General features: G+C 38.1%; 1 protein-coding gene across 1 annotated transcript in view; it reads left to right on the top strand.

Moving 5' to 3' along the window:
• PTPRN2 (protein tyrosine phosphatase receptor type N2) overlaps positions 1–12,306 on the top strand; it is a gene marked incomplete at its 5' end in the record, with an annotated part of 646,773 nt that overhangs the window by 615,305 nt on the left and 19,162 nt on the right. Inside the window, 4 exons of the mRNA XM_032183394.1 lie at positions 493–612; positions 1,731–1,897; positions 6,914–6,967; positions 9,054–9,118. Coding sequence (XP_032039285.1) covers positions 493–612; positions 1,731–1,897; positions 6,914–6,967; positions 9,054–9,118 — 406 coding nt within the window. The remainder of the gene's footprint in view (positions 1–492; positions 613–1,730; positions 1,898–6,913; positions 6,968–9,053; positions 9,119–12,306) is intronic.

Raw genomic sequence — 12,306 nt, 5'->3', positions numbered from 1 at the left:
CAGCGGTTTTGTAGCTTTTGCTTTGTGGCACACTGTAAAGAGAAACAAGACTGAAGGTACAAATGGGTTTCAGCAAATGCAACTTTAGCAGGTCAATATGCTCTTAGTGGTGTGTCCATGCTCCTTTGGTGTTTAGTATCAAACACCACATAGCCGTGTGTTTTGCAAGCACTGTTCAGTATTTCCTTTGTGGATCTGAAAGTTTGACAGAAAAGCAGCTGAACAAAGTACCGAGAAAAAGGAGAGATTTTGTAGAAGATACAAATTGAAATTGCTGGAAATTCTTTAATATTTCATGGACGCCTGCAAAATATGGTGCCAGTTTATTCAGGGATTTGAAAGCAGCTGCAGAGTAAAAGTGTCTAATGAAAATGAAATAAATTTCCTGTGAATGGAATAAATTTTGATTGTGTGTCTGAGTGCGGTAATTATACATGTCACGCAGTAATTAGGCAGTCACAATGTGGCCACGGTGTCTTTCTTTGTCTGCAGATGGTCTGGGAGAACGGCTGTGTCGTTATTGTCATGCTGACACCCCTCGCGGAAAACGGAGTCAAGCAGTGCTACCACTATTGGCCAGACGAAGGGTCAAACCTCTACCACATCTACGAGGTACCTAAACAAAATGCCGGGTTGTAAACGTGACAGGAAGGGTATGGCTCGATTTCATACGGGGCAAAATGCTGTTTCAGCTGATCTGAGCTGTACATCGAGTTGAGGTCTCTTAAATCCCCTTGGTGTGTCTTTGAGTAGTTTTAGATTTGTGGGAAATTTGGGCGTTGTTTTCATTACCCGGTAGTTTGCGCTGGGTAAAATCTAGTAAATAATGAGCCAAGTGGTGCCGGGAAAAAAAAATACAATGATTTTGTCTTTAAAATGTTTTTGCAAGTGGTTGAAATATAAAAGCCCATATTTATATTTTATAGGAAATTAGTATTTTTAAAACTAGTGAATTTTGCCCTAGGAAAGCCATATGCATATGTTTGTGGAAAAGCCTCTGTATAGCTTCAGTAATTAATGCTATTTTTACCTCTTGCCTCAGTCACAACAATAAATACAGATTTTTATTTTCTGCTTTGCATTGCTACCCCAAAATACCATATCACCAGTTTTCTGGAAGTGTAACCTTGAGAATGGCTGTCATGTTTTTCCAGTTGTCTGGCTGACCAGAGGAAGAAAATAACAACACAATGCCAAATATGAGTAGGAAAATGTGAAGAAATATTGTCATTTAAACCAACATGTGAAAAAACTTTCTATCTGAAAAACTAACTCTGAAAATAAGCTGTATTTTTATGTTTATTTTTCTATGTGGGTGAAAAATTTGACTTTTAACTTCTCATGTGAATTCCTGTGAGATTTTTAAGATCACTCAGATGTGGCCTGAGCAATGCTTTGTGGGCATCTTCATGTGAAAAGCACCTGGCAGTCTGATGTGTATGATGTTACATGAATACAAAAGGCACGGCCACAGCGTCAGGTTTCAATTTAGTGATTTTTTTTTCTTTTCCATTAAAATTGACAGTAATTTTTTAATATTTTCAATTAAATAGGAGTGGCAGCAAACCCCTTCCTGACAACATTAATTGCTAAATAAAAAAAATATTTTCACCTCATTGGCCAATTTGCTAATAAAATTTGGTGCACTTCCTTCATCCAAGACAACTCACACCTACAATTCTGAAGATGCAAGCAAAATCCCTGATCCCCATTTATTCTCTGTGGTGTAGGTAAACCTTGTTTCTGAGCACATCTGGTGTGAGGATTTCCTAGTGAGGAGCTTCTACTTGAAGAACCTGCAGACAAATGAGACCCGCACGGTGACACAGTTCCATTTCCTCAGCTGGAACGATCAGAGAGTTCCTGCTTCCACGAGATCACTTCTGGATTTCCGCAGGTAAAGCACAAAGTATGGCAGTTTATTTAAGATGATCCAAATCTGAGGAACTAAACTTGAACTGTCTGTACTTCTAGTAGTGCTTTAAGTAATTCTTTTTTGAAAGAGTGCCCTCAGCCTGTGATGCTGCAATGATAAACTAACATAAAAATCTGCAATAGATTGATTTTTGGTGTTGCCTCACAAATAGACACACTCACTTCCTATTTAGAGATTGATGCCTTCTTTCCTTTGTACAGCTCTTCAGTGCTTCTGTATTTCTTTGTTTTCCAAGTATTTAGCCATCTGCAACTTCCAAGCCTTTTGTGTGGCTCCCCTATGATCCTTATCGCAGGAATCTCACAAATAAATTATGTAGTATCAACACACTTTAAAAAAAAAGTCACAATGGAGTCATATGGCAATAACGGCATTCCCATGGTAGTGTTTGCTTGTGAGGATCAAGCAGTGAAGCTTCTAGACATTTTTTGGCTGAAGAAAGGTGGAGATTTGAGAAAGCAGATGAAAATGTTGACAAAGCATGCCCTCTGGAATTTTAAAGGAAGTCAGCGTGGCTCTAAAATAGAAACATACAAAGGCAAAACCTGTGAAAGTCCTTGTCACCTTCTCTAATGTTTGCTGTGTCTATCTAAATTTTAATTTGAAAATTAAAGCCATACATGATAAATACTGGAGTGAAATAATCTTTTCTTGATTGCAAACCGTGCCCAGTGCATCGCGTGTAGGTGTTAGCATGTACCAGCTAATCCACAGCGATGCGCTTATGACTAATGAAAAGAATCTCCAGGAGGTTTGGGGAGTTGGTTCTCAATCCACAAGCGGCCTCGGGGATCTCCTGTTTTCCTCTCCGTGCTACAATATTATCCACAGCCCCCTGAAGTGATTATACAGGGCTCAGTGCTCAAAAGGTCCAAACTTGTTTCTTTCAGTAAGCGCTCGGAGCTCTGGCTGATGCTGGTAGGAGTTACGCATCGGCACCCGAGGGGAGAAGCTGGCTTATGTCCAATGGGAGCTGGCTGCACAGTTGTCTGTTGGCAATATTTTACCCTTAGAAACTGAGGGCTAAATGCCACTCTTTATCCATCAGTGTTCTTGTATGTATAGCAAGGATTTTTCAGAGCAGAGAATCATCTCATGCATTACAGGTCAAGTGACAGAGTGCAGCAGTCGCTGTGAACTGGGGCTAGGTAAGAACATCTGGACATGCTCCAGGGTTACACCACAAAAGCAATAGCAGAGGAAGGAAGCAGGGCCATAGAATGGAGAATTTTACAATGGTTCTCTGGGTTCAAATACAGATTTTAATGTGATTTTTTACGTTGATTTTCCTGTGCTTTTGGCACTGTGGAAGTTGCCTGTAGTGAATTTTTGTGGTGAAAATGCTGAATGAGTTGCACTAAGCCATGCAAGGCTGCAGCACTGGTGCAACCCAACATCCAATTCTACCCCTTCTGAATTAAATGGGAAATTTGCTATCGTTTCTAACTAGGCTACAAATCAGCTAGGACATCTGAAACTTGGAGCACTGCAGCTCCTGTTTGGTTCAATAAGACTCAAGGTCCGTGCATGAACTGCAGGATTAGGTCTAGAGTAGATCATAGTTCACATCACCAGGAACGTGCTGCTTAGTGACACTGTGCGAGCATGAAATAGCCTCATTGAAGAAGTGTTGTGTGATACTTTGAAAAAGCAAAATTATAACTAGATGAGAAAAGTAGCTGAGCTGCCATTCTTTCCATTTAAAGCAAGTATGGGAATGAACCTGTTAAGATTTAATTGAATTCTGAGTGTTCATTTAATATGTATTCACAGTCCAGCGTAGGGTACCGTAATCATTTGCTATGTGCAGATTTTGTACGATGAACTCATAATACTGAATGCATAGTAAAATTCCTTCTGAAAAGGAATTTTGGCATGCACTATGGCTGGTCTATGAATCTCAGTTTTCTTGGTCATCTAATTTTGCTGTTTTTTTAAGGACAAAAAAAAAAGGAATGTATTTGGAATTCATTTATACAATACATCTTTTGCACCTGAAGCTTCCTATTTAAAGTATGAGCTCTGCTGGATTACGACAGCTGAGTCATAAAGCCCCCTGAATGTCTGACAGCACTGCCATACTTGTAGTAAGGTGGTGCTAGGAAGGGGCTGCTCTCATTTCTTTTAATCTATCTATGTTTTTATGTGCATTCAGTGTGTTTGTATATATATATGGATATGTGTGTATATTTATATATTCACATACATATATGAAATTAAGCATATACATAACCAACCCTCTATTTTTTATAATTCATCACCAAGAAAAATTGGATTCCCAAAATTACCTTGCCCAGAGTCTGTGGGAATATGGACCTTATAATTTTTATTCAAGGAAATTTTTCAAGTCTCTTTGAAAACTGAAAGCTTACATTTCTCTTACTGTGTATCAGACAGTGTTTTAGTATTTAGCAGATGCATTAAACCTTGAGGAATAATCTATCACACTTTCATAATGTAGGTATAAATTGCCAAAAAGAGATTATTCTACATATTTCAAAAATCTGTGCCAAAGCCAGTCCCTGAGAGGTGAGGCTACTACAGAAATCACTGGTCAGTTTTAAATGCTTCTGGAGTCCTAATTTCATTTTGAACAATAGACCAATCATTATTGCTCTGGACTAGCTTGTTAGTCATGCACTGATATGTGTAATTAAATATTTCTTGAGCCCAGAGGGAGCACATTTACACTTTAAAGAGGGACTGCTAAGCTAAAAGATAATTAGCATCACATGTGAGGGCTTTGCTTAAAATATATATCTATTATGCTATCACTTCTTGCTGTGTGCAATGGCATTTACTAACACTGCTCACTTTAAAAATGGACAAATTCTTATTTTGCCAGCTAATTAGCGGTTGCCAGTGTCATTTTTGTGATGTTGCAGCTAGTAATATGAGCCCAGTTGCATAGTCACAAAAGTGATCATTGGAAACTGTGACTCTGCTGCAGGGACAATGTGGGAAACCCCTTTTCTGAGCCTCTAACGACCTCTGACCTTTGCTTGCTGATGGTTTGCATGATGATTTCTTTTTCACTCAATGAGCCAAGGGTTGGTTTGTATTACTAATCATTCTTTCTAAGTTAATTCTTCCTGTATATGTTTATATATATATTATATATATTTTCTTCAACATTCAAGAACTTTGCTTATTGATGAATTTTCAGCTCACTCTCATTAGCCAGAACTAAGAATGACATGAGACGTTGCTGCACTTTTAAATATTTTCATAAACTATATGTAGACAAAACTATGAACCAGCTGTATTGAAACCCTTTGTTTTACTATGTTTTCTGAAATGTGTGATAATTAAAATGTTTGAAACTGTTCAATAAAACTGGTAAACATAAGGTGTCTTTCCCTAACATGCGTCTCTGGCTGTCTGATTTTCTGATAGGTTCAGTTCAAGTTTGTCACTGAAAGTACATTAGGACTTTGGTAGGTGGCTAGTCACAACATGCAAGTATAGTAGTGCCATACAGGGAACAAAGGAACCACATAAGCAGAAAAAGAAATGGTAAATACCCCTCTGTAATTACTAGCTTTTAAGTAATACCTTAAGTGCAAAAACTGCTCTTCTCCTAGTGCACATGGTGGGAGGCAGAGTTTTGCTTGATAGTGGCTGTATATGTATTATGGACAAATAATTGTCCCATTTAATTTTCAAAGTCAGGTGCTTCTCAATGGCTTGCCATTTATTTCATAGAAAGGATAAAGTTATTCTATTGCATTACTTACATACGAGGAGTATAAAAAGAGACAGAATGTCTCTGTGGATATGAATTCACATAAATGAGCAGAAGAGAGTAAGGATTGTGAAAAATCCTAAATCCTAGTGTTTAAAGGGAATCATTAAGAGAACTTAATATTGTTATCAAGTTTGGTTAGAATCTTGAATAGTAAAAGGCAGAATGTGAAAACCCAGTTTCCTGGGACATCATCAGCATCTCCATAGCCTGCTTGCGTTGACTTCCAAATATCCAGACTCCTTGTCAGATTTAGAAGTTTAGGCATCTTCAGGCTATACTGTAAGCAATGTTTAAAGATATATGCATGCTTTAACAGCACAGATGTTAGTGAATAGATGAAGAGCCAAGAACTAAATGATTCAGGAGGTTAGTTATGCTTTCAAATTCATAATAACATTGTTGCACAGTTGCCAAATTCTGGCAGTTCACTTCATCAGTTTAGCAGTTAGGATCCTCTGCAACACTTGGCAAAGCTGGGGACCATTGGAGTAACTGGGAATCTCATGGAGCTGCCCTAAGAAATGGTTATATAGGAGATCTTCTAGCTCTGGTAAACTCAAGCATCTCATCAAGGAAAGTGAAAGGTTTTGATTTCCTGAGGAAATGCTTTCCCAATTAATCCTTTATTCAGCTTGCCTTGTTAACATATGCACACATATTTGGTGTTTTTTTGGTATGTAACAAACTTCATATGTAAAATACATTCTAGAGCAGAAGAGGGATTTGGGATTTGGATTTTTGTAGGGCAGTTTAATTAGTTTTAAAACAATTGTGCAAGCTTTATTCTTAGACTGGGCATCTTGGTTTGCTTCAGCACTAGCTAATTCCTTCATTGAACTTACATATTGGCAGACCTGTTCTATAGCTTTGTTTTTATTGTTGCTTCATGAGCAAATTCATGAACTCATAGTTGGCTTTAAAATTAAAGCATCTTGTGATAACCTTAGTTTGGAGCTAACACATGAGACATTTGAGAAAAGAGATTATTTCATTTGCTTAACCAACACTGGTAATGGGATGTTACCAAGGATTTCTACAGCAGCAAAGCAGAAGCAAACTTTAAACAAGATTATGTATGTAACAACTGCTTGTTATATCAGGAAATTATAAACTGGACTTTTTTTTAAGGGCTGCAATATTTGCTTTTTCTTATTGCTTATTTTTGACAGTTGGCTAAAGAAACAGTATGTAATATGCTTAATTAATTTTTTGTGTCTGTTTTATTTCAGAAAAGTAAACAAGTGCTACAGGGGTCGCTCTTGTCCAGTAGTTGTTCATTGCAGGCAAGTACAATTTCTAAAATAGCTTCAGAGAGATTTTTGTGCAAGAATTTCATGTAGGTAAAAACAAAATGGGTAAATTAAAGCTTTAAATAAATCACTAACAAGACAGTAAGGTAGGCTGAAGGTAGGAAATATAAATCATCTGTTCTTTAATGCTAAATAATGTTTAGGGTCTGTTTTCCTAATAAAATTATCCTTTCCTGTGCTTTTGTAGATGTTGTGTCTTGAACTAAGAATGCATGGCTAATGCCTTTCAAATATAAGAAGTACTTTGATTCCTTCAATCATCTCCTACAAAATGATAGTGGTTCCATGCATTCCCTCCCAATTTAGCCTTTATTAGCACTCAGTTAATTTTTTTTCTTCTTCACTTGCTTTCATTGATCATGGTAAGAGGAGGGTGGTGATGGGGAGTGGAGACCAACCCACAGATTGAGTAATCCTTTAAGCACAGGTTATTTTTAGGCCTCAAACTCTGCTAGATGCAATGGAAACCTATTGGGTAGGTCAATGGAAAATTTTGCCATAGTAACATTAATGTTTGATTTTGGACATTGTGAGTTTTAAGGAGAACATTGCACTTAATTATTCAAAATACTCTTGTAGACAAGGAAAATAGAAACAACAAAGCCCTGCTAAGAGGCAGGTTGTTTGACGTGACATTCCACTTTTTGTGGGAGGGAGGAGAGGGAACGTGTTGTGTCACCAGTGGCTCAGCAGTCACCTTCCCCCAGATGCCAGGAGGCATTCTGCAGATGAAAACAGCCTGGAGCAGGCTCCTTTACTGTGCTTTTAGGAATCCTAAGAAAAGAAACATTTGACACAGAGTGAAGAGCCTTAAAGTTTCTTGTTCCTCTCTTATGATGATGGATGAAAATGTCTACCATTCGCTCAGTAGTTTTCTGTTGTTGTTTTTTTGTTTTGTTTTGTTTTGTTTTTATTGAGCTTGATCACTGCTTTGTCTCTCACCATTCAGCTTAACTAATGAGATTATGCCTTTGTTCCCTTCACAGCCATAGGAAAAAAAATATATTACCATTACCTCCCTCTCTAAGAAGTCATCTAGTAACTGAAAGAGAAAAAGCCTTTCTACAAAGACTTAATAAAAATGAAGTTTCATAGCCTGCCTGCCTATAAACAGAATGAAATAATGTGCCTCACACTGTTCTATTATTTTTCCTTTCATGTATTCTTGTACACAAATTGAGCTATCAATAAAAATAAGGGCTTAATTAATAAAACTATATACAGTCTAATTGGTCACACATGCACCTTTTAAAAGTTTGGGGGAAGGGAAAGAAAAAAGCTTTTACTTAAGGTCTTAATTATGTTTGCTAACAGCAGCTCTAAAAGAACATCACACTGGCAATTATATGTTGATGTCTGAAAGGGACACAAGCTGCATTCCCATTAGGGAGCTTTTCCACTCCCAAGGCTTGGTCTCTCATCTCTGAGGCAAGACTGATGGCACACAAAAGTTAAAGCTGTTTCTCAGGAATTGCATAATATTTTTTTCTGATTGTTGCAACTACGGAAGAGTTGAAGCAAACGGTAAAAAAGAAGAATCACTTGTGATATATAGTGAAGAAAGACTGCAGTCCATCAGTAATCAGATATATCAGTTCTTAGACTGGTGTCTCAATGTATTCTCTGGCCGCTGTGTTCAAATGCAATCCACAACATTTTGGGACAGTGTTGGATAATGTGCTGGTCTAGCTTATTCTGCAGTTCTTGAACTCAAGTGCAAGTGACTATAAGCACATTATATTTACACTTGAAGAACAAAAATTACATCCTTTTAGGGGTTTAATGTTACTGGCTTTTCCAATGTTGCTTAAAATGTTTTTATTGCATAAACACAGCTTGGCTTAAAAAATCAAAACAAAGCCCTTGTATCCATGCAGGCTAATCTTCCTTGAACAACTTGTGTTAATTCAGGGCAAGCTCTTTCTCCCCTTCTCAGTACCCTACATTTCCCCTCATTCAGTCCTTGTGTAACAGTATAACATAATGGCAGGTACCTTTATGTTGAATCTAGATGCACATTGATAGGCCTTATTTTTTCTTTTTCCCTTTCTGTTGGCAGTGATGGTGCAGGAAGAAGTGGAACCTACATTCTAATTGACATGGTTCTCAATAAAATGGCTAAAGGTGAGAATCAAAAGGCTTGTTACTTTGTTGGTACTGAAAGATGTGTTTGTGTTGCCATGACAACGTGGGGAGCAATATTCACAGAAAACCTGAGAATAAATTAGAGGCAAATTGTACTTTTTCCTGAATGTTCTTAAGTTTCATTTTCATAGTGATTTCAAACAACAAACCCAAATGCAAATGCTTTGTGAATGAGCAGATGTTCTTGTGCTGTTGAGAACTATTTGAATTTTCTAACTTTACCATTTAAATAGTGCAGTTTTTAGAAGAAGATACTTCGAGGCTGTACAATCCTTATTTAGTGGTTTCGTTAGTTAGGTCCTGGGCTGCTTCATGACTATTGCCCAGAGTATTGTCACCTACTAAGCCACAATGGTCAAGCACATTTGCTTTTTCTTGTAGCTGGCCATTGGCACCATAGTGCCTAGAAAATCTGGTACCAGACAGGTCCCCATGCACAAAGTGCACAAATTTGCACAAATTTGTCTCTTTGGAAAATTGTAGTGCTCTGTTTGCAGTTCTGCCCCTCTATGTTCAATGTTGAACAACTTATTTAACTTTCCTATACCTTGGTTTCCTTGTCAGTGAAATGTGTTTCATGAAATAATGAAATGTCTTAATGTTCGTGTTAAAAGTAAAAATCTATAGATCCTCTAGACATTAGAATCATTATTTTTATTGATCATTATATGGTTCACAATGAGAAGTGCTTAAGATACCCTGAAATAATCTAGGTATGATACAATTAAACCAAATTTTTAATACTGACACAGTCTTCAAAAGGAAGGAGGGTAAAAGTGGGCAAGTAAACCTGACTGTATGTTAAAAAGACATAATTGTCAACTTGATATATCATACCCCTTTCCCACACTGTTTATATTACACTGTCATAGAACTGCATTTTAAGAGGAAGAGTAATCCCTGAGGTTGAAAATAAAAAATTGTCATTAGCCTTTCTAATTCTTGTGCTAAGTTCTTAAGCTACCTTGATCTGCCATTGTGTGCAATGTGTTTGTGTTTAAAGAAAAAGGATTAATTGTAATAACATAAATTAATTTATATGAAATAATAAACCTTTGATTTCTAATCACTTTACGGTTGTTTTAAACCTTCTAAAGTAGTCATATTTTTAGATTTATTTTAAAAATACACTCCACACTTTGCAGTCATATATTGCATCCACATATCTCAGTCCTGTGGGACATAATGACCTGGTGCCCCATCAGAAAGAAGAATTTAGCATTTTTTCCTCTGTATTCTGAATGTTAATGCGTCTGGTCACACATGCACATAAAGGGGTATGTTTTCTGTCCATGAGCATCATAGGGAACTTGCTCCTGATGTTAAAAGAAGTTGGCCTTCTCTTCTCCTGTGTCTGCCTTCTCCTTAGCCCTGTCCTGGAGATTTTCCAGTGGGATGAGATCAGTTTTTCATGCTTACTGGAAAATAGGTTTTCCCTCAGTGAAAGAACATGGAGATATTTGCAGCACTTTTCCACGTGACAACCTAGTCTTTGAAAACAGAAGCAATGGTATGTAGTAAAATTAATGTACACCTTTGTTAGGTGTTTGTTCAGCTCACTTCAGTCGTCAGCAACAAGAAGCTGTAATGAAAACTAAATTTAAAGTATATGCAATTTACTTGCATAAAGAAGTAAATGAGAAGTATTTTCTAGCTACAGGCTTTCAGGCACTTAAGGGAGGGTTGACTTTGTTGTAAAAGCACTGAAGAATGCCATTTATTGACTCCATTGTAGCATGTAATGTCAAATTCCATTTTAAGTGCGGGCTTAGTGTTTCACAATACGAGACAAGTCATGTGAAACTGGCCAGAGAAAGGCGTCACAGGGCTTTTTGGAGATCGGTCACCCCCATTTTGTTCTTGACCTGCTCCCCTCTGCCGATGGGGGTGTGCAACGTGAAATCCCCTGACCTGGTGCTTTGGCTGGGGTTTAAATGAAAGATCAAAGGGCAGAGCGGGCATCTCAGCCCTGCTGAGGTGGGCCTTTCCCAGGCTGTCACACTGTGCGGCCGCCAAAGGTTTTGTTCGGGCGGGAATCGCGGCCCAGCCTGTGCGGCCGGGGCCCTCTTTGTCTGGCCTGAGAAGCTGGAGGCCCAGGTTGAGGATCCAATGTTCATCAAATGATCAAAGGCCTGAAGCCCTGGACATGAAATCTTTCTTTCCATTTCCTTTTCTTAGAGAATGAATTGCACGAGTGGCAAAGAATGCCGTTTCCAAAGCTTTTATGTGGAGTGCGAGGGCTAACTTCAGAGTCCTTCAGTGCTAAACATAAAAATGTAAGTGCACTTTCAATCTGGGCCCAGCTGCAAGGCCAGCATCTAGTAACATTTCTTTCAAAAAGGCTTTTAAGGATTAAGGCCTTCAGTCTTTCAAAAAAAAAAAAAAAAAAAAAAAAAAAGGAATTTTAAGAATAAACTTAGAATAATTTGAGTTTCTTGTTCCACTGTCTGGTTTATTAGAAAGTAGACAATAATGCATTTTTAAATCAAAGTAAATAGAGGAGTACTTAGTTTCGGCAGTGGGAAAGTAGAAAGCAATCAATAAATGCCTTGGCTCTTTAGTGGGGTTTTTAATGGGGTAGATGGAGAAAAGGAGCTCCTTTTTTCATGTAATGATTTACTTCCCTACATTCTCTTGGACAGTTAACTGTAAATGCTTTTGTCATTAACAATTTTTTCCCCTACCGCTCATTGAATTAGTGCTAATACTTAGTCTATTAAGCATGTTATAAATTGGTATCTTCTACTATCTCGCCTGTTGCCGTGTCTCATGTTATTTTATACGCTGAAAACCACCGGGAAGCAACCTGCTCCTAAAGTAGGGAGAAAAAAATTGAGGGCTTTTATGCTTGACATCTGCCACACCAGGCTGACAGCCCCAAAACAGGAATGGAACTTAAAAAAAAAAAAAAAAGAAAAGAAAAGAAAAGAAGCACCCTATTTTAGTGCATGGTAAAGGTTGGGAGGGTGGCAATGTCTCCACAGGGTCCTTGTGTCCCCTGGGCAAGGGTTTGGGTGGCAGGAGGGCACACAGAGTCCCACAAGGATCCCTGTGCCTAGCAAGCCTGGCCTGGCCCCAGCTGCCTCACCGGCCCTTGGGCCTCCCTGAGGCTCTGCACGAAGGGTTTCCTGTTGGGTGGGGGTTTTAATGAATTTCTCTGTCCTCTC

Source organism: Aythya fuligula, chromosome 2 (assembly GCF_009819795.1).
Source record: "Aythya fuligula isolate bAytFul2 chromosome 2, bAytFul2.pri, whole genome shotgun sequence".
Classification (NCBI taxonomy): domain Eukaryota; kingdom Metazoa; phylum Chordata; class Aves; order Anseriformes; family Anatidae; genus Aythya; species Aythya fuligula.
The sequence above is the reverse complement of the archived record's forward strand: the minus strand, read 5'-3'. Positions and strand labels throughout refer to the sequence as shown.